This window comes from Prionailurus viverrinus, chromosome C1 (assembly GCF_022837055.1).
Source record: "Prionailurus viverrinus isolate Anna chromosome C1, UM_Priviv_1.0, whole genome shotgun sequence".
NCBI lineage: Eukaryota > Metazoa > Chordata > Mammalia > Carnivora > Felidae > Prionailurus > Prionailurus viverrinus.
This window is the reverse complement of record NC_062568.1, coordinates 174,495,044-174,517,060: the sequence shown is the minus strand read 5'-3', so window position 1 is coordinate 174,517,060 and position 22,017 is coordinate 174,495,044. Positions and strand designations below refer to the sequence as shown.

At 40.4% G+C, this 22,017-nt stretch overlaps 1 protein-coding gene across 2 annotated transcripts in view; it reads left to right on the top strand.

Annotated features, from left to right (window-relative positions):
- ELAVL4 (ELAV like RNA binding protein 4) overlaps nucleotides 1–22,017 on the top strand; it is a 143,430-nt gene that overhangs the window by 75,323 nt on the left and 46,090 nt on the right. For both annotated transcript variants that reach the window (XM_047873660.1, XM_047873659.1), the window contains exon 2: nucleotides 18,644–18,884. In XM_047873660.1, the coding sequence (XP_047729616.1) occupies nucleotides 18,644–18,884 (241 nt within the window). The remainder of the gene's footprint in view (nucleotides 1–18,643; nucleotides 18,885–22,017) is intronic.

Sequence of the window (22,017 nt, the reverse complement as noted above, 5' to 3'; positions counted from 1 at the left end):
AGAGCCTGGTGGGTTGGGAAAAAAGGAAGTCTCGTGCAATGTTCCCGTGTTCTCTCCCTCTAAACCCTCCTGGCACCCTGCACCTGCCGCTGATCACTGATTCATTCAGCAGGCTTTGGTCAGATTCTTCGTGTGTACTCCATGCCTGGAGCAAGAAGTCAACTAAAATTCAGGCCCTGTTCTCCAGGAGCTCCCAGTCAGTGGGGAGACAGGCAGGTAGACTGTGACCGAATGTGGAGTATGAATGCCACAGCAAAGCAAAGAGAGGAGGTGCCAAGGCCATCTGGGTCAGGAAGTCAGACTTCAACTGAACTTTGCAACATGGCCCAGTTATTTAGATGGTGGTGGGAGAAGCATTTTAGTGGGAGGAGAGGAAGTACACATGTAAAGACATGGAAAAGACATACATACCACAGAAGGCAGACTATGGTACCTGCCTTGTTGCATTTTGGAATTCTGTCTATTCACAGATCTGTCCATTAACCACTGCCATCCCCCACCCCTTACAAGACTAAATTCCTCAATGGCAGGGATCAAATGCCATGGAACTCAGTCATCTAATCATAATAATACATTTAATCTTTGCCACATTCCTATAAACACTGTCAACACTGAGAAAACTTAAGACACAGAATTGTTAAGTAACATGCCCAAAATCACAAAGCTGAACTTAGGCATTCAGGCTCTGGTGCCTATGTTCCTAACCATTAGATAGATAGATATTGGATAAGTGTTTAAATTGATTTGAATTGAATGGAAGTAGAAGCAATTATATGATGGTTTATTCAATCATTTGTTTTTTTTAAAAAAATAACACGCAAGTCATTAGCTTTGATAGTTGTTACAGCAAAGTATTGAGTCTCCATTGGCTTTGGCTTCTGCCTGTGTGACTTGTAGCAACTCTCCTAGGTGCAAGTGTTCTGTGGGACTCTTAACCTGTAGCCCTTAGCCAGATTTAGACCCAAAGTGAAAATAAAATATGAGTTTAGGCCTGAAACAGAGGCAGTCTGAGTTGGAATGAATGAATGGTAAAGGAAAAGAGGCTATGAAGATGGCCTTCCCCAGAAAATGGCCTTAAAAATACAGTCTTTGGGGACAGTTTGAAAGAAGTTGAGGAAGACAAGCATGATAAGTGCAATATAGCTTTAAAAGGTAAAGGTGCTCTTATTTTTTTTAATGTTTTTATTTATTTTTTCGAGTTAGCACAAGAGAGGGAGGGGCAGAGAGAGGGGGACAGAGGATCTGAAGTGGGCTGTGGGCTGCCAGCAGCGAGCCCAATGTGGGGCTTGAACTCATGAACCATGAGATCATGACCTGAGCCAAAGTCAGATGCTCAACCCACTAAGCCACTCAGGTGCCCCAAAAGTGCTGTTATTTTTAAATTGATTTTGAAGAGCTGAGAAAGATACAAGAGAGGTTTATGATGAGAGAGGAATGGTGGGGAACAGAGCAAGGAAAGCAGATTTAGCTATGGAGAGCAGGTGAGCACCTGGAGAGCCTCCTGTTTATTCATTTATTCTGCCAACAAAACCTGGAGCTCTGCACTGGTCCCTGGGGTTACAAATGAATCAAACACAGCCCCTGTCCTCAAGGAGCTCACAGTCCAGCGATAAAGACAGGAAGATGGAGAGTCTCGAGGCTGTGTAGTAAATGTCCATGACGGAAGCATGTACAAAGGATAGAAGTGGGAGCTGGGGAAAGATGGGGTGTTGGGGAAGGTCTGTTAGGCCTGGTGGTGGGAGAGGACAGCTTTCCAGGCCAACAGGAGTGCCTGCGCAGAGTGTGGCACAGGAGAGACCACAGCATGTTCTAGTTTGTCCTTGCAGGCTGGAGAAAATGTTGCTGGGAGGGTGATTTCCAGGGTTTATGGAGGTTGTGGTGGGTAAAGGAGGAAGATGAGAGTCAGTGACAGGAAGACCCGGGGTCAGATCCCAGCTCTGTACCTTGGGAACCAGGGCTAGTCACTCTGCTTTCTGTTTGCTGCTTAGCCCCTGGTTTGCTCACCTGTAAAATACAAATGATAGGGGAGGGGGGCAAAGCCCACTCATCTCTCAGGGTCTTCATGAAGATGAAATGGGGTGCTGGGTGTGAATGTGCTTATAAAATCCCCTGAGTCTAACATGTGATTTAAAGAATTCTTTCCAGTGACTTTGTAAGGCTTCATTCCATTTCTGCAGGAAGATAACACTTTCTGTGTTATCTCTGCACTTCCCACCACACCTTTCCAACAGTGCCCTGTAAAATTCTCCTGAAGTGCATGTGGTCAAGGTAGCTGCTCCTTGGGGTCCACAGGAAGGAAGGAGCAGTCCAAGTGGAGGGTGCACCAAGGACAGACAACCTCTATGCTTCCACCCTGAGCAGGTCCATGTGGAAAGTCAGAAATGCCCTCTGCTATCCTTCCACAGAGAGCACTGTGGCAATTTCCTGAAATTTCCCATGAAAACAAGAGGGTTTTCCTCTTGGGAAATCAGAAACCTGAGTGACTGCACTTATTACATTTGAAGTATCTAACTTTAAGCCACTCACAGTAGAGGGTGTTTTAAAAAGGCAAAGTGTACCAGAAATTATGTTTGTAAATGTTAAAAATGGTGATTTCATTACTCACTTTTTAAAGTTCACTTAATCCTTTTCCCTTTGCTCTGTATGTTCCTTACTGGTATTATTGTGAGAATTTATTAGTTAATGTTTGTGAAACATTTTGAAGATGAAGGAAATAGCTATTGACATAGGTGATGAGTACTAACATTTTTAAGTATTTTTTTCCATTTCAGAAATTAAATTCCAAGGATAAATGTTACCAGCTCTAGTCAACTTTACTGCCTCATTTTAATGGGGATATGTTTTTAGAATGTTACAATTTTGACAAGGGGAATGAACATGTATTGTGTCCTTACTGTGTGCCAAGTTCTGAGCCAGATGCCTTAAATTTGTTATTTTTCATCTTCACAACCACCCTGCAAAGCAGATAGAATTATGTGTATTTTTCAGATGAGTAAATTTAAATTGCAATTCAGAGTCTTAAGTGTCTAAACCACGGTCAAGGCTGGAGCCAGTTTTCAAATACAAACTCCAAACTTCATGCTCTTGCCTGTACACCATGTGGAATTTTGAACTAAGATTTTCCTCTAGCATCCATTTATTTGACAGTTTTAATGACTAATGGTAGATATATAGCCCAGTAGGTTTTTAATTGGATTCGATCATTTACTTTCTCCCAAGACCATTGGGGTTGCATTTTATGGTAATAGGAGCTCTTTCCTCTGACTTGGAGGTTTCAGAAGGGACAGAGTTTGGTTTCACACTTGAGTTCAAGTTGTGGTTCTGGCTGAGTGAGAGCAGATACTGCCTCAGGCCTCACTTCTCCTTCATCCTATGTAGAGTGACTTCACTTCTTCAAGCCTTGGTTTCCCCAACTGTAAGTAGGGGGAACGACAGTTACCTACTTTGCACAGTTGTGGGAGAATTAAGTGAAGTAACCTACCTGACTACATCTATCACTGTTTATTATGCGCTGTTGGTAGTATTAGAAGTTCATGGTAATTGCTTGCCTAAACATTTTCCTGTGTAACCCAAAGCACTTTTTAATCAGTGTTATCACAGGATCTCCATTTATTGGGCCTTTGCTATATTCCAGGCAGGGACTTTGCTGGGCACTTTGTATATACTTCTCCATTACCACATTTATGACATTATAGAGTAATTACTTATTTACTGATTTATTTATTTCCTTGCAGGCAGGAAACCCCTTTCTCTCCTGTATCTCAGGCATTTATCATAATGGCTTCTGGCCCATTGAAGGAACTCATCGACATTAAGGAAGTTAGCTTGACTTTTGTTCCTTTGTGCTGCCTTTCCTCTTCTTTTAAGAACTAACTTCTGTTGTGGGGAAGAGCTGTTCAAATGAAGTTCAATATTGTCATTATTAAATTGTGACTTGCTGGGGCGCCTGGGTGGCTCAGTTGGTTAAGCGTCCCAACTTCGGCTAAGGTCATCTCACTGTTCGTGAGTTCCAGCCGCACATCGGGCTCTGTGCTGACAACTCAGAACCTGGAGCCTGCTTCGGATTCTGTGTCCCTCTCTCTCTGCCCTCCTTGACTTGCACTCTGTCTCTCTCTCTCTCTCAAAAATAAGTAAACATTAAAAAAAATTTTTTAAACTTTTGACTTGCTTTAAAGTATGCCTATAATTAAAAAAAATTTAATTTAGTTTGCCCTAAAATTTGTTAATTTGACAACAGCTGACTCTGAATATTGTTAGCCTTTCATTGTTTTGTTTTTTTTAAGATAAATTTCTGGGATAAAAAGAATATATCAAGAATTGGAGCAGTTTGCCAAGCAAATTTACTTTGTGATTTCAAAGGACATGGTTACCTGACTCAAAGATGTAAACTCTTCAATACCTTAGTGTATATACATGTATCCAAATTATTCTTGACTTATTAAATTAGTTCTACAAGGGTCTTATCTGAGAATTATATATAATGCAGTTTAAATTTTAGTATAAAGGTAACAATTTTGAAACTTTATCCTGTGTTTTAAAAAGTCTTACCATTTCTGAATTTTTAAAATGCCAGTTTGACTTTTGTCCAATTATATGAATTAGTGAGATTTCAGAAGCATATTTTGAAAGACAAAAGATGATTTGTGAAGATAAAAATATTAACTTGTTCTTTATTCAAATCCAAAATTCTCTGTTGTTATAAGGCAACATCATAAAAATATGTAAAAATACATCTATTTTTCTTTTTTAAAAAAATAGAACAATGAGGAAATTGAGGTGAAGGAAAATTAAGAGAATAAAAAAAAAAACAACAAGATAAATTCAGAGGTTAAGTTTGTGTTGAAAAAGAATCAAGGGGCCCCTGAGTGGCTCAGTCAGTTAAGCAGCCGACTTCAGCTCAGGTCATGATCTCATGGTTCATGAGTTCAAGCCCCGCATCAGGGTCTCTGCTGTCAGCACAGAGCCCGCTTTAGATCCTCTGTCTCTCTCTCTTTCTGCCCCTTGCTCTCTCTCTCAAAAATAAAACAAACATTAAAAACAAGAATCAAAAGTTTGCAGGGAGATTCTGTGTTCTTTCCTTAAACACAGAGGGCTACTAATTTGCCCCTCATTTTTCTAGCAGTATTACAAAGAGGAGACACAATGAATTACAAGATGCAGAGTCCATAAAACTAAAGGAAACCAATCATACAGAGGACAAAGAGTGTTAATGGTTCATTGTCATAATAAAGTATTTGTCTTAAAGTAGACAAACATTCTGATATGTGGTATTTGTGATTTTTTATTCCTCTCCACTTTGCTTTTTGTTCGTGAGATTTTTAATACATATGTATTAGGAAGATCTCTGTATGCAGGAAAGAGAGAGAGAGAAGCTTAAAAAGCATGGCATGGAATGCTGCTTGACAGTGTCATACATTCACAAGATGTCCTTGAAGATGGAGCACAGAACAGAGATCAGGGAAATTTTGGCAGCTGCGGTTGGGAAAATAAATGGCTGTTGTGTGATTGGGCAGATCCTAAAAGCAGGCTCCTGCTCAGACCATGTAATTAAGAAAAGTGGGAGCTTTTTGTCCAAGTGCAGAATGTTCATAATATCAGAGTTTGTCAGCAGGAGCTTTTAGAACGGATCAGTACTTTTCACTCCCCGATCCAGGGAATGGTTTTCTTATAAATCATCTTCTCTCCTTGCTGTCCTCCTGAAGGTTGCTGCCAGGCGATAAGGCAGACTTAGATTGTAACCTTGCTAATACACAGTGATTTAGGTGAAGGAGAGACTGAATCACAGGCCGTTTCAAGAAATGCGATTTTTATTCATTTGGGCTCCTATGTGTCCTCTAATGTAGGAGCAGAGTGTGGCCAAGGAGAGATCCCGCAGGACAGCTCTGGGAAGGAGATGGAATAATTTTTAATACCGTGACTCCAAACTGGTTTGAAGGATTTGACATTTTCTTTCATTTTTAAAAATAACTTCCTTTCAGATTATAAAAGTGCTGTATTTTCATTGTAAGACAAAAACTTGGAAAATAAAGATAGAGACGAGTGTAACAGTCACCTATAATCCCACCCTTTATTGTTAGTATTTTTACTTTTCCCTCCTACATTGTACATTTTATGTAATCAAGATAATCAATTTTTATTTCACTTTTTTCTACATTTATCATACATGTTTTCTTCTGTTATAAAACCCATTATAAACATAATTTTAACAGCTGCAGAATACTGTGTCGTAAAACTATACAGTAACTTACTTAGTCATCCCCTCTTGTTGGGCCCTTAGGTTGTTTCTATTTTTTCACTCTTCTAAGATACACTTTTCATAATATACTTTATCATGCATACTTTTGGTCTTTAGAATTTTACAGTGCTTTTGTGAGCTTCAGAATGGATCCTTGGGTCCAAGAATATGAACGTAAGGTTCAGAAAGATTGTGCCATTTTACATTTCCACCAATGTGAATGAGACTATTTCACTGCACCTTAAAGCTTGACAGTTGCAAACCTTGAATTTCTATGTTCTATGTGAACAAGCTGTCCACAAATAATTCAGAGATACACTTCTCCCAGCCTAGGTCTGCATTCTTAGGAACGCTGTTAGGCTAGAGTCCCATTTTACTCACACCCATCTGCCTTCCCAGGGGGTGTCCAGGATGAATGGTAGTCCCAAATAACTCTCTGAGGTAGTGTGAGGAAAAAAGTTCCCCTATCAGGTCAAAAAGTCTTTTTTTCTAATGAATCCTTCTTATTAAAAAAAAGAAGGAAAAAAGGAGAGAGAAGGAAGGGAAGAAAGAAATTCAGAAGAGGAAGAAATTAAAAATAAAATTTCAGATGTGATAAAGTAATTTTCAAATTTAAAACTGCCCTATCAGAATGACGTTCAAGATTTTTTCAGTAATGAACATGTAGATATAACATGAGGCTGTGTGAATTGTCCACAGGTCTAATTTACCATGGCCACTTACACATACACTGAGGTGCTGAGAACTGTTTATTTCACTTAGTATCTTTAGCTTCAGTATGCCCCCAAATAATCTTTTCTCCTTTGAATTGCACAATTGGAAGAACCATTGGCATTATACAATTCTTAACAAAGAGAAGGTTGCCCTGTATAGAATTTTCTAGATACTGACTCCCTCTACTTCCCTTCACTATCCTCCCCATTCCCACCCAGGTTTGTTAAGAAAACAAATACAAATTTTCACAATTAAAAAAAAAAACATTTTAGGGGCACCTGGGTGGCTCAGTCGGTTAAGCATCCGACTTCAGCTCAGGTCATGATCTCGCGGTCCGTGAGTTTGAGCCCCGCGTTGGGCTCTGGGCTGATGGCTCAGAGCCTGGAGCCTGCTTCCGATTCTGTGTCTTCCTCTCTCTCTGCCCCTCCCCCGTTCATGCTCTGTCTCTCTGTCTCAAAAATAAATAAACATTAAAAAAAATTTTTAATAAAAAAAAATTTTATTTGTATTTCTGAAGAATTTAATCTGAGTGTGCATTAACACAAATGCGGAGGAGTGACCCCATGCTGCAGATTATGATACAGATGCAGAATAACACATTGCTTCGTTCAGCTGAATCCTGGTGAGTTTGCTTACACTCTGAGCCACCAGCCAGGCACTTTATAAGTATACAATATTTATACCACTGGCTATTGATTATGCATTTAATCAGAAGATAAGCTTAACTTGGGGTGCCTGGGTGGTCCAGTCAGTTAAGAGTCTGACTCTTGGTGGGCTCAGGTCATGATCTCATGGTTGGTTTATGAGTTCAAGCCCCAAATAGGGCTCCAGTGGACAGTGTGGAGCCTGCTTGGGATTCTGCCTCTCTTCCTCCCTGCCCCTCCCCCACTCGCGCAGGCACATGAGCGCATGCACAGTCAGGCTTTGTTTCTCTCAAAATAAATAAATAAACTTAAAAAAAAGAAGCTCAACTTGATAATTCTGGAAGCAATTTTACAAATTATCCATTGATGTTCTTTGTATGAAGATGACGTGTCTACCATCACAACTGGTTCCTGCCCCGACAGGTACCCATAGCTAATTATGAGGCATTTTGGTTATTTTGTCCACATTAAATATTCAGAGTTTAGAAGCTTAAGGGGTAGAATGGGAAAGGAATTGTTTTCCAATTGATTTTTTGAAGTTTTTTTTTGAAGTTTTTTTTTAGTGTTTGTTTATTTTTAAGAGAGGGAGAGAGAGAAAATGAGAAGGGGGGTGGGGCAGAGAGAGAAGGACACACAGAATCTGAAGCAGGCTCCAGGCTCTGAGCTGTCAGCACAGAGCCTGACCTGGGGCTTGAGCTCACAAACTGAGATCATAAGCTGAGCTGACATCAGATGCTTAACCGACTGAGCCACCCAGGTGCCCCTCCTGTTGATTTTTTTATTAGATCTAATATTTTTGCAGAAAGCAAGAGCTTGGCCATGAAATTGTATTTATATTGAAATGAAAACATTTGTGCTTTTCAAATATGTCTTTAACAAAGAAGGCTTATTGAAAGTTTGAGATGATCTTTATTTTGGAAAAGAGCACTGAATTGGGGGTTCAAGGGGTGGTGACAGAAAGGTTTCCTCATCTTTATAATGAACTGGATGGCCGGGTCATCCCTCGGCTCTGGAAGGTTTGCTGTAAAAGTCTGCTAAAACCAAGTACCCAGGGGTTTTACTAGGACTGCCCCAGGACAGGCATACCAGGAAATCATTTTAGGCCCAAACTAAAGCCCTAAAGAAACACTGTAAGATATAAAGGAGGCCAGTATTTATTTAGGAGGAGAAATGTATGTGCTGTATCTGGGGAGGAAGATTAAAAACTTGGATTTCTGTGAATTTGAGAATAATGCCTAAGAGAAATTAAATTTTGATTATGCTTTTCATATCCACGCTGGCCCTGCTATTTTAAGTATTAATGCCTCTTGTTCTCTCCAGCGACTGCTGAGTTTTTAAAAACCCTGACTACCCCCACTGAGAATACTTTTGGCATGCCTAGTATTCCTCTCCAGTGAAGAAGATGCTGTTTCAAAGGAGTAATGCCTTAAGCTTACCTCCTTGTTACAAACAGTCATTTGTTTAGGACGTAAGCATTTAGACTGGAAACAGGACTGTCAGTACAGTATCAGAACTTGTCCGTGTATATCTCATGTATGTGCTTTTTTGGGAAGGAGGGAGAGTCATTAGAGAAACTCTGGAGGCAATTGCTTAAAGAAAGGGGTATATACAACTGGTTTTAGTTAATTATTTGTTTATCTGCCCTCCCTTTCCATCCTCCTAACTTGAACACTCTAAAGGCAGGGACCAAATTAGTTTTGTTTTCTGTATTCCTAGAACAATGCCTTGGTCTATAATAGCATTCAATAAACTTGTGTTGACTTGAACGCACTTGTTTTAAGGATATGCTGAGAATTTATTACCACATAACTTCCTAGAGTAAATAGGTCTTTCAGGTTATTTGTGCATCTACCCAAAGGTACTATTAAACTGTCAGCATGTTTTCCCCAGTTGGAATTAAATATTTTTTCTAGAGTTTTCTAGTTACCTTCCAGCAGAATTAGGGAAACTTGGTACAAATGTTTTTGAGGGACATGAGTGCAGTCTTCAGCCAGATTCTTCTGCTCCAGGGGTCTTTTGTGAGTCATCACTTGTAATTTGGTGGGGGGCGCGGGGGTGCGGGGTGAGTATATTCCCAAGTTCCCTTTTCTTAGAGTGATCAGATCATCAATCTCAGCCCCTGCTCTTGGAACCCATTAATAACATGTGTCTCCCTCCCAGTTGAATCATAACTAGGAAAGCATTGCATTTAGAAAAAAATATTAATCTGAAGGGACTTGAGTGAATTAAAGCCTCTTGAAGAGAAGGAGGGGAGAGTGTGGATTTTATGAGCTGATGGATAAAACTTTTAAAAAATATGAAATTGGGGGTTGTAAGGACATTTTTAGTATCTTTAAAGGAGCAAGAAGAGAAGTGAGGAATTATTCCTAAAAATAATATCTGTCTTCAGGAACACAGAGCCTGCTGTGTAATTTTCTAACTTTGGGGATTTGTTTTTCAGGCTTTTGAAAGGCGGGTGAGATGCAGTAGTCTGGGCTGCACCACCAGAGTCTAACATACTGCGTGTCAGGATTTTATAAGGGTTAAGTGGGAAATGCCTACAAAGAGAATTAGGACTTTTATTTTTGTTCTCATGAATAATTTAAATCTATTTCTTTAATGGTTCGATTCAGTGACTGCCCTTGGTAAACATTATTCTTCATGCTCTCGGGAGCGCTTGTTCTATTACATAAGGGTTAGCCTTTATACATAAATTTTCAAAAGTCCTTCCAACATGGTAAAAGAAAACACCTTTCAATACTCATTAAAATATTGAATAAAATACGTGTGTGCATGTGTCTCAGATGTACACACCTGAGACATGTTTGCAATCAGTACACTCCATCTTTCTAGTTTCTGGGAATGCTGACATTTAGAGGGCATTAAAAGTAAAGGGGAGAGTATTTGGAAAAGAAGCACCATATTCCTGTGACCTTCTTAGTTTCTTTTCTCTTGGCCTTTTTGCCCAGATTGAGCCTTGAGACCACCCCTCCTCCAGAAAACCAGAAGTTGAGAACTGCCGTGATAGGAGTACAAGGGCGCTGCACTGGGCTCTTGGATGACGAATGTCAGTCTTGCGTTTTACCATAGCACAGGTTCCTGTAACATAAAGTCATAACCCTTTATGTGTCTCATAAATCCTGAGAGTGTAAAGTGGGTTAAGATATGTAAATGCAAGACCAAGCAGTTTATTGTAGGGCTGCATTTTTATGGAAAATATTGGAGTAAGGCCACAGTATGGCAGACACGATTGGTGAGGGGGCTGCGGTAGGGCCTCCAAGGTGGCTCTCTGGTGCCCGGGACAATAACTGTCCTTAGTTGTGAAGAGGAAGACCAGCCCTATATCTCTAGTCTTTCCCCAGATTTGAGCAGATGAAAGCCTTGTGAAGAGTGAAGGACAGAAGGAACTGTGAGGAGTCCATGAGCTGATGGAAGAAATATTAAAGGAGACTTTAAGTACATTTTTAGAATTTTACAATAGTCCGGTTTAATATACTTAAAGGACCTTCTGGCCATAAGACATGTTTGCTCTCTCCTCTGACATGTAGACCCTTTGGCAATAAATATTTGTTTGGTTAATGAATTCATGAATTCTGAGAACAAGAAGTTACATGAAAAGAAAGATTTGGGAAGGAAGGGAAGTTTTTGCACTTTGATTGTATTGCTATTCTTAGAATCAGCTGGAGGATTTCAATCTGGAGACAAAGGATTGCCTTTAGTGTACGTAAAATGGTGTGTGTGTGTGTGTGTGTGTGTGTGTGTGTGTGTGTACATTTTTCTGGGGAGAATGGAAAAAGGCATTCAACAGGTTCTCAAGGGGGCTCATGTCAGCCAAAGATTCAGCCCTCCTGCTTGAACAAATGCCTCTTACAATCTGTATATGAAATAATATCTAAATGTATGCCTGGCATATAGTGGGTACTCAGTAAGTGTTCTGCCCTCTTTTGTTATATTTAAGAATGGGATGACATTAATACCTTTTGGCTTGTACTTTACAGGGTTGTTTGAGGGATCTAGTGAACTACTGAACGTGCAAGGACTTTCATTCATTCAATAGTCCTTTATCCAGAACTTAGAATCATCAGGCGCTGTTATACATGCAGGAGATGCTATAATAAACAAAACAGATGTGTTCTCTGAGCTATGGAGCTCAGGTCACCATTCTTTGTAAACTGTAAAGTGCTATACTCAATAAAGTATGGAGGTAGACATGTCTCCACACCTCTGTTCAAGGGCATTTTTATGATATGGCCACCTTACTCCCTCTTCCCAGAAAAGGAGAAATAAACCCTCATCTAAATGTCCATGTCTGCATTGTCACAAGAGTACACAAGTGAGGTAGTCTGTAGACCTGGGCTTAAGTCCCATTTCCTGCTCTAACTAGCAGTATCACCCAGGGCAAGTAATTTCCCCTTTCTGGTCCTAGGTTTCCTCATTGTTAACAGTATGGGGTTGGGTTTTGTGGTCCTTAGTGTTCTCTGGTATCTGTCATGCATCTCCATCAGGAACTCAATGAGGGCTATCTCTTTGTCTTTGTTGTCTCTGTATCCTCAGGGCCCAGCACAGTGCCTGGCACTCCGGGGCTCCATCTCTGTTCATCTAGCATTCTAAGATCTAGCCATAATGGAAATAAACCCCATTTTTTATGTGCATCTGACCTGACAAGTCCAGGAAACAGTGAAGCAGATACCTTTGGGGGGACAAAATAAAAGACGGGATTGAGCAGGTAATTAAGGCTATGGGGCCTAAGGACCCAGGATTGTGGCGATGGAGACACTACGATGGGCTGTTTTTTTCAGGAGCACCTTAAGAATGAGGCTGAGCCTGGCCTCTGCTTCTTACCTCCTCCACAGAGATAAATATCCCTGAGTGCTGATCCAGCAGCTGCATGTCTGAGGCCTTCCCTCTTGCTTTTGTTGTATATTTTTCTGAAAAAAAAGTGGTGGGAGGGGTGAGGTTAATGCGTTGAGTGTGAATAATTAGTCATTCAAATCATTGACATTTACAATGACAGGATTTGAGTGCCTGTGTTATTGTGCACTGCTCTAATAGTTTATCCCTGAAATTTTCTGCCTGTATAATGTTTCTTAAAATATATCATAGGAACATAAAAGATTTAATGCAGTGCTTTGTACAACCATTAGAGTTGAAGTCAACTGAACCTCCTCAATGCTCTATCCTGGATGCTCACTGTAATTCTGTTCTTAATTGCCATTCGTAAGAGGGAAGGAGGGCAAAAACGGTTTGGAACCTGGTCAGCTGCAAAGTTGGCCATGAGACCCACACAGACTGTTTCCTGAAAATACATAGTCACACTTGAGTAACTGATATATTTATTTGCAATGAAAATTGTGCTGTTAGAATATCAAAGGCTTTAGCCTGGGGAAGGAAGTCTTCTGATCTTGTGAAGCCAGCCTCTGCACTTATTGGAGGATATACTTCCTGCTAACATACGTTTACCTCTGGTCTGTTCCCCAAGTTGAGATTACAGGTGTCCTCTCGTTAAAGACGACATATAACCTTAAAATATTACAGTTTAATATTCTTGGGTTCCATATCTTTAGACCTTGGCAATTTCTCTTATTTTCCAAGTAATGTTTTAAAATCCTCTTGGTTCACTTGTGTGTTGGATTTGATTCTGACATTTTACATTTGTGATTCCTTTTTTTAAGCCTGTCTTGTATCCTGGGATGCATCATTAAGATGAGTGAGGGGCTTACTATGTGATGTGTGTTAAACATTTGCAAGTGTTTCTCAGCTTTAGCATTGTACTTTTTTATTGAGCAAACTCTGTGTGATTGTGTGTATTTTCATCAGTTCTTTCTGAATACACAAAAGGATAATTGTAGTTTGTGTGCAGAGCAAAGAGAGCTCCATCTCCATAAGCCAAGAATGACTTGACCTAATTTATAGGTTTGGTCGGTTGAAGTAGCTCAGTACCAAATATTGCATCTCATCGATCCTTTTCAAAAGTTTGAGCCCAGTTAAGGTGTCTGATCTACAGATGGGGCTCCAGTCCAGGAGTCAGCATAATTTAGGAAATGCACATAAGATGTAGGGGAAGATTTGGGGAACTGACATGACTTCACTGCAGACTCGATGCTTCCTAGGCTTCTCTGGAGCAAGGAAACCTGTGAGATGTTTACATGGACAAGTGCTGGCTTTCACCACACATGTCTGTGAGGCGAGCATCCAGTGAACAAAAGATGAACCTGGCTGTCAGGTGACCTTTAACAGTCTTGATCCCATAGCATCTCAACATGCTTAGGTATGATTTACATTCTTCTTCATACTCCATCATTCATGCCGAAAAGGCTGCCTCGGTGCAGGATATTTTCTAGGTGTTTGTGGGAGAGCCATAAGAAGAGTAACCTGACAGGGGCACCTGGGTGGCTCAGTCAGTTAAGCATCTGACATCGGCTCAGTTCATGATCTCACAGTTCATGAATTCGAACCCTGTGTCGGGGCTCTGTGCTGACAGCTAGGAGCCTGGAGCCTGCTTCAGATTCTGTCTCCCTCTCTTTCTGCCCCTCCCCCAATCGCACTCTGTCTCTCTCTGTCTCAAAAATAAATACACATTAAAAAAAAATCAAAAGAAATAAAAAGAAGGGTAACTTGACAAATATGGACAGCAGGGAAGGTGTTCTATAGATCATGGGACTAGCACTTTTGCCATTAAGTCAAAATGTAGCAGCTGGGTAGCTCTGTGGTTCTGCCAACCCAGCCTTCTGAACCAGATAAATTCTGCTTTTAAGTTCCTTATCAAGTTGGCAGTGCTCCTTGTGTCTGTTGCCTGGACACTTAGTGAGGCAGTGAGACGACACAGCAAATGGAGACACGGCTCAGGCCCAGGAGGCCCAACAGTTTGGCAGAGCAGAAACCTGCCTCCAGCCAGGAGTTGTGATGATGCTCTACGACATCATCTCCATTAGCATGTACATCCCTTGGGCGCATCTCCCTCATTGTTTCCTGGACAGAGCAGCTGACTAGGCTGTGTTGGTACAGTTTCTATCAGTGCTGAGAAGAGTTTGATTTAAGATTCTTCAGATGGGGCGCCTGGGTGGCTTGGTGGATTAAGTATTCCAACTCTTGATTGCGACACAGGTCATGATCTTGTGGTTTGTGAGTTCAAGCCCTGCATCAGGCTCTCTGCTGCTTGGAGCCTGCTTTGGGTCCTCTATGCCCCCCTCTGTCTGCCCCTCCTCCATTCTTTCTCTTTCTCTCTCAAATAAATAAACATTTAAAATAATAAGATTCTTCTCAGAAACTCTTCGTTTTCTCCTTGCTGTCTCAACCAGCCTTCCAGAATCCCACAGTTGACCTGAATCCAAGAAAAAAGTTCTGATGATGTGATAAGGGGAGCCACTTAAGTTACTTATAATGGTAAAGAATCTTAGAAGCTCCTCACCTTCCTCCATCTGCCTTATTTCTCTGACTCCTCTTGAGACTTTTTTTTTCTTTTGGTTTCATTTCCGATTTACGATCATTCAGAAGAGGAAAGAATTAAAGTAACACCTATATAGGGCATGATGCAGAATATTAGTCATTATGACTCCAGGCATTCTTTCTGAAGATAAACCTACACGAGAGGCTTTATTCCAATTTACAAAGAGGAAACTGAGGCTCAGAGTATTGATGTAACCTGCCTGAAAGCACATAGCTAACAGGTGGTGGAACTACAATTTAAATCAGCTGTTGCCTTGACTAAAAACATATTCCTTTTTTACTTTATCACTCTGCTTCAATGAGAAAATAAGCAAAAATAAAACCAAACCAAGAAAGTCTCAACGAGTATTGATAAGGGTGTGCAGCAACTGGAACTTTCATACTCTGCTGGTGGGAGTGTAAATTGGTGCAGCCATTTAAAAAAGATAACTGACAGTGGCTACTACAGCAGAACATAAGTATACTCTATGACCCAAAAATAGACTCCCAGAAATATTCCCAACAGAAATGTGTGTGTGTGTGTAAACCACAAGACAAGTACATAATGCTCATAACAGCGTTATCAAAATAGTTAAAAACTAGAAACAACCAAATGTTTATCAACAGTAGAAGAGATAAATAAAATGTGATTTAAAAAAAAATTTTTTTAATGTTTATTTATTTTTGAGAGACAGAGTGTGAGTGGGGGAGGGGCAGAGAGAGAAGGAGACACAGTATCCAAAGCAGGCTCCAGGCTCTGAGCTGTCAGCACAGAGCCCGATATGGAGTTCAAAACTACAAACCATGAGGTCATGACCTGAGACAAAACCTGACACTTAACCAGCTAAGCCACCAAGGCACCCCAAAATGTGATATAAAAAAATTTTTTTAATGTTTATTTTTTGGGGGGGGAGGGGCAGAGAGAGACAGACACAGAATCTGAAGTAGGTTCCAGGCTCTGAGCTGTCATCACAGAGCCTGACGTGGGGCTCAAACTCACGAACTGTGAGATCATGACCTGAGCCAAAGTCAGACGCTTAACTGACTGAGCCACCCAGGTGCCCCTAATTTTTTAAATGTTTATTTATTTTAGAGAGAGAGAGAGGCAGAGAGAGAAGGGAGACAGTGGATCCCAAGCAGGCTCTGCACTGACAGAGCCTTTGTAGGGCTCGAACCCACAAACCGTGAGATCATGACCTTAACCAGAGTGGGATGTTTAACTGACTGAGCCACCCAGTTGCCCCCAATATTTTTATACAGTGGAATTCTCTACAGCAGTGGAGAAGAAGAACCTACCACTATATCTAACGACATGGATGACACCCAGACATAATGTATGAAAGGGTACATATTGTGTGATTCCATGTATTTAAAGTTCAAAAACAGATAAAACAAATCTCTGGATTAGAAGTCAGTTACCTTCGGGAGGTGTGAATGATGGAGGTGGGGACACAGGAAAGACTTCTGGAATGCTAGTCATGTTCTATATCATGATCTGAAAGGTGACTACTCAGGTACGAATTGTGTTCTCTTTGTAAACATTCTTTGAGTTGTACCCTTAAGGTTTGCACACTTTACTACATGTGTATGATATAAAAGTGCTTATCCCCCAGAAATTCTCTCAATAGCCAAATGGTGATGATAATGAAAGCTGCTAGTTATCAGATATCTGCTAGGCCTTGCTTTCCTTGTCTACAAGATGTGGAGAATATGAGAATATGCCTCATTGCCTTCTTGTGAGAAGTGAGACAAGTGATGTCAGACAATTGGTAGAGTGACTTTAATAAATATCAATGATGGGAGCATCTGGCTAGCTCAGTCAGTAGAGCATGCAACTCTTGATTTCGGGGTTCTAAGTTCGAGCCCAATATTGGGTATGAAGATTACTTAAAAATATAATCTTTTTAAAAAATAAAAACAAATAAATATCAATGAATGTGAATTACATTCCCACTACTATTCAGGTGGTTTCTGTACATCATGTCACCACCTCGCAAGGCAGGTGTTCCCATTTTCAAATGAGGAAAACTAGGGGTGCCTGGGTGGCTCAGTCACTTGGGCGTCTGACTTCAGCTCAGGTCATGATCTCACGGTTTGTGGGTTTGAGCCCCGCATCGGATTCTGTGTCTCCTTCTCTCTCTGCCCCTCCCCCACTTGTGCTCTGTCTCTGTCTCTCAAAAATAAATAAATGTAAAAAAAATTTTTTTAATTAAAACAAAAACAACAACAACAACAACAACAAAAAACAAATGAGGAAAACTAAGGCTCCTAGAATTGAAGTCCCTTACTCAAAGTCACACAGCTAGTGAAAGGCAGAGCATGATTCCATTTCCAAAGAATTGATCAATTTCAGAGGCAATGGAAGTCTTATCATGAAGGACTAGTAAGGGATGGTGATAGGATAGAATGGAAAAGAGGGATTGCTGGGCTGCATTCGGGGCCAGGAAAACTGTAGGCCCAGGCTCTGCCCCAGTTTGCGATGACACAGTTCACTGGATGTCTCTGGAATTCATCTCAAACATGAGAGTTTTGAACTAGATTTTACTAGATTTTATTTCCTTAAGTGACTTCTGGCTCTGCAGTTTTATGATTCTCTATGTTTGTCATGCCTTATAGGGCCTCTTTACAACCAGGCTCCATGAGCTTAAATTCATTTTTTCCGTAGAACTTTATTCCTGCTTCATCTTCTCAGTACTTTTCCTCAATCACATCCTATAAAGCAGGGCTAATTGTTCCCCTACTACATGCCCATTGTCCTACTGTGAGCCATTTGCCGGTCTGTGTCCTCCATAGACTGTAATCTCCTTGAGGCTAGAGACTAAGATTTATTTGTCTTTTTTCCCATACATGCTGCCTGGAACAGTTCACTCATTTGTGGAAATTTTTGTTTAATTAAATATTTAAATCCACAGAAAGTCCTTTTTGAATAAAGTGTGAGAGGATAGCCTCAGGCTGTGCTGGACCTAAGGTGGAGACCCAAAGAGACCTTTTCCTTTATGTTCTTTATTTTATTAGAGGTCCAGGAGAAACAGTAATGGAGTGGCTAGGGAGAAGAATCATCAGATGACTTAGCAGCTCCTTGGTGTGTGTTGATGAAATCTGAAGTTTGATCAGTGCTTAAACATCAGTGACAATCCAAAACCCTTCCGATATGGAATGGCCCCCACTTAATTTAATGTCATTTTACTTTATAAGATAGTTAATAAACAGGTACTGTGTTTGATCTTGTGAGCATAGACCTCTATATTTAGTTTTTCAGCTTTAATGGAACTATAATTTTAATCATGATTATTACTTTACATTTTAATTATAATTTGGTGTGGCTTAAGTATACATTTCTGAGAGTGATTGTGTAATGAAAACAGAAATTAGCTTTTCATTAACAAAATAATGGGAGCGTTCCCATTGCATTCTAGTCTGTGTTCAAAATCTATGGGCTGGCCTAAAAATAGCAAAGGGAGTTTAACATTTTGGTTAAAAACATGCTTCTAAATTGGATGTGTTCACAACCCAGTCTCTTTTGCTCCATCTTGCTTTATCTTGTTCCCTTTCTTTTCAAAGTACAAAATAAAATAAAATCTTGAAAGAGACTTTGTGTCTTTGAGATTTCAGGAGGTTTATTTTTATTATTTTTATTTTTATTTAGATAATTAGCACCATGGAGCCACAGGTGTCAAATGGCCCGACATCCAATACAAGCAATGGACCCTCCAGCAACAATAGAAACTGTCCTTCTCCCATGCAGACAGGGGCAGCCACAGATGACAGCAAAACCAACCTCATAGTCAACTATTTACCCCAGAACATGACCCAGGAGGAATTCAGGAGTCTCTTTGGGAGCATTGGTGAAATAGAATCCTGCAAACTCGTGAGAGACAAAATTACAGGTATGGTCTTCTTCAATATTCTAAGCTTAGGATCAGCAGCTATCTGTTCCGTTGAATGTGCAGACCTTAGCAGGAATGCACGCGCGCACACACACACACACACGCACACGCACGGTGAATGGTTAATGCATCTGAGTGTCTGCATCGTGTATCCTGCCTTCAGGGATGGCGTGGGAACACAGTCGTAAGCTCCTGCAAGCGTGTACACTACATAAAACCATTCTGCAGATTGGTAGGACTTGGAAGCAGATGAGGTTTTGGAGCTTCCTCAAGCTTTACTTTTGTGAAATAACCCTTTGGTTTGATCCCCTTTTATTCTCAATCAGCCACCCTTTCCCTTTGTTCTATAGTTCTTAGTTCTGCCCTCCACCCTCCCTGTACTCCATGCTAGTTTTTATCTATTCCTTTCCTCTCAAGCATTTGGCTTGTGTGTGTCCAGTGTCTGAGACAGTGTTTTAATGGGGCGGGGAGCCATTGTGGATGGAGATCACAACTGCCCATTGTCTCTGGGAGAAATAGGCTGTAAGGATAGCAGATTATTCTGGAATAAAACTACTCTGCAGTAGGAGGGAGAAGCTTAATGAAGATCTGTATTTGAGGTATTTTGTTTGTTTTGTTTTGTTTTGTTTTGTTTTGTTTTGAGGATACTCTTTGAGAAGTCGGAGACTTTTTACTTAATAGTAACACAATACCCTTACAATTTCAGTACTTGAACATTTTATAGCTTCCCATGTTTTTCTAATCAACAGCCATTTGCTGAAGACCTAATGTTTGCCAGACACTGATACTGTAATTCTTTGGAGTGAAGTGTCCCTGTAATCTTTTTGGAAGTGAGAATATTTTCTTAGAAATCTACTGGCTACGTCATGACAGAGTGCAGCTGCTCATCTCTGATGCTCCATTCCTAAAATCATTCCGCCCACCTGAGCATTTGTCATTTTTGAGTGTTGACTTTTGTTTCCTTTTCTCTGGACAGTTTAATTGACAAGCAACTGGCCTATTAAGAAAAAGGAAAGTCTGTCATTAAAATAGGAAGATACATCATCTTGGTTTTAAGTCTGAGAATCCAGTGTATACGTGTGCACATAGCTGTGTGTGTTCTCCAATTCTTCTAATTCACTTGTAAATTTGTCTCCTATATAAATTAAGTACCTTGCAAGATCATAAAACTAAAATAACTGTTGAAAATAAAAGTCACATAACCCTCCAAAATTAATTTCCTCATCTATAAAATTGGAAAATAATATTTATCTCAAAGGGCTTATTTTGAGAATTAAGTGAGAGACTGGATAGTGTAACGCCTATTGCATAGTGGTCTCTTAGTAAATGGGAGATGTTGTTATTACAGAGGCATGTAGTATGTTACAAGGAAAGTGGCTGAACAGAGAAATTTTATCAAGGTCTCCAAATAGGACCGGAGCTTTGATGATCTTATCTGAGAACACCGTATCATCCATCCTTTAACAGAATTGCCTGTCCTCTCAGACAGCCAATGTTTAGATTCCTGAATAATCTTTATATAATAGGATGATAATTCACACAAAATTAAAACCAGTTAAGCATATGATTCTTCCTCCCACTCCTGTATAGAAAATGTATTTTTGGTGTAGCCTTACCTTCTAAATAGGGACTCTGCCAGCTATATTAGTGAATATTATTAATCACCTTTTCAAAAGATTTCCCTTAGAACTGTAGTGAGATTTTTTAAAAGTACTGATTCATGGTGTTGTTCCTTGTTTTCTAAAGACACATGTTTAAACAAGCAGATTCCTTTACTGAAAGAATGCTAATTTGGTAGTTCACCGAGTAGATTTGAATAGGAGTGACAGCTTCGAAGACAGCCTTTAATTTGGTATACAAAACCAAAATTGTCAACTTTGGTTTGTTTAGCACCCTCTCCAGCACAAGCAGAGACAGTAGCATCTGAGCTTAAAGAAGAAGCTTATGGGTTGAAAGCAGAAATATAATTCAGGCATAAATTTATAATTATGCACTTTTTAAATTTCAGGCAAAAAAATTTTTTTTTTATTTGCAGGGAACTTCTGGGAATGAGGCAAGGAAATATATAAGAGAACAGAGATATTTGCCCTCATTTGGTAGCAGTGTTTAATAAAAGTAGAACTTGTGGTTGTAAAGAGTGCTTATTAAATTCTTCATTTACACTACCTAATTAATTCTAGCATTTTAAATTAACAGTGAAACTGGTCCCTGCTGTACCATTCCATAGATGCAGCATATTTCCTCCATCCACCAGTTGTTCAGGTTTAATTGACTACGCTAAAAGTCAGAGAAGGAGGGAGAGAGGGCTGTGGGGAGTTGGGGAAGGAGTGAGAATCGCTCTAATGGAAGACCCTCTGAGGCCTACATTTGGTGGGAGGTGATAACACAGGCTGGGAGAGGCAAGGTGGAACATCAGGCAAGTTGAAAGGCTGCTGCCGGTGGTTCAGAAGTCAGGGTAAATGACATCATAAGTATTTTTGTTGCCCTGATTTTTAACATCCCAGTCCCCCCTTTTCCTCCAACACCTCCTACAGATCTCAATACATCTCGATCCTGTGAAGTTTACAAGGAGTTTAAATATCTAGTGGGAGGATTGGGGGGTGGGAAGTGGCAAAGAGATAAGAATTCAAGATTAAGATTTTCCAGCCCAAACCACTCCCTGAGTGAATGGATTCCCTTAGAAGGTTCCAGCTTATCAAATTAAGAGAAAGAGAGGGGCGCCTGGGTGGCTCAGTCGGTTATGCAGCCGACTTCGGCTCAGGTCATGATCTCACGGTCTGTGAGTTCAAGCCCCGTGTTGGGCTCTGTGCTGACAGCTCGGAGCCTGGAGCCTGTTTCGGATTCTGTGTCTCCCTCTCTCTGACCCTCCCCTGTTCATGCTCTGTCTCTCCCTGTCTCAAAAATAAATAAAACATTAAAAAAAAAAGAGAGAGAAAGAGAGACACTCAGAGGAAGAGAAAGAGAGTGAGACTTGTTGTTGAAAGCATTGTAGGTAGGCTGGGTTGGCTCCTGACTGTGGGTTGTGAATGAATTCTCCATTTGAAAACACATAGAGGAAATTTGGGCATGGGCTTAAGTGTTTGGTGCTGAGGACATAATTGCTATCATTTATCAGATACTTTATGCTAGGCAC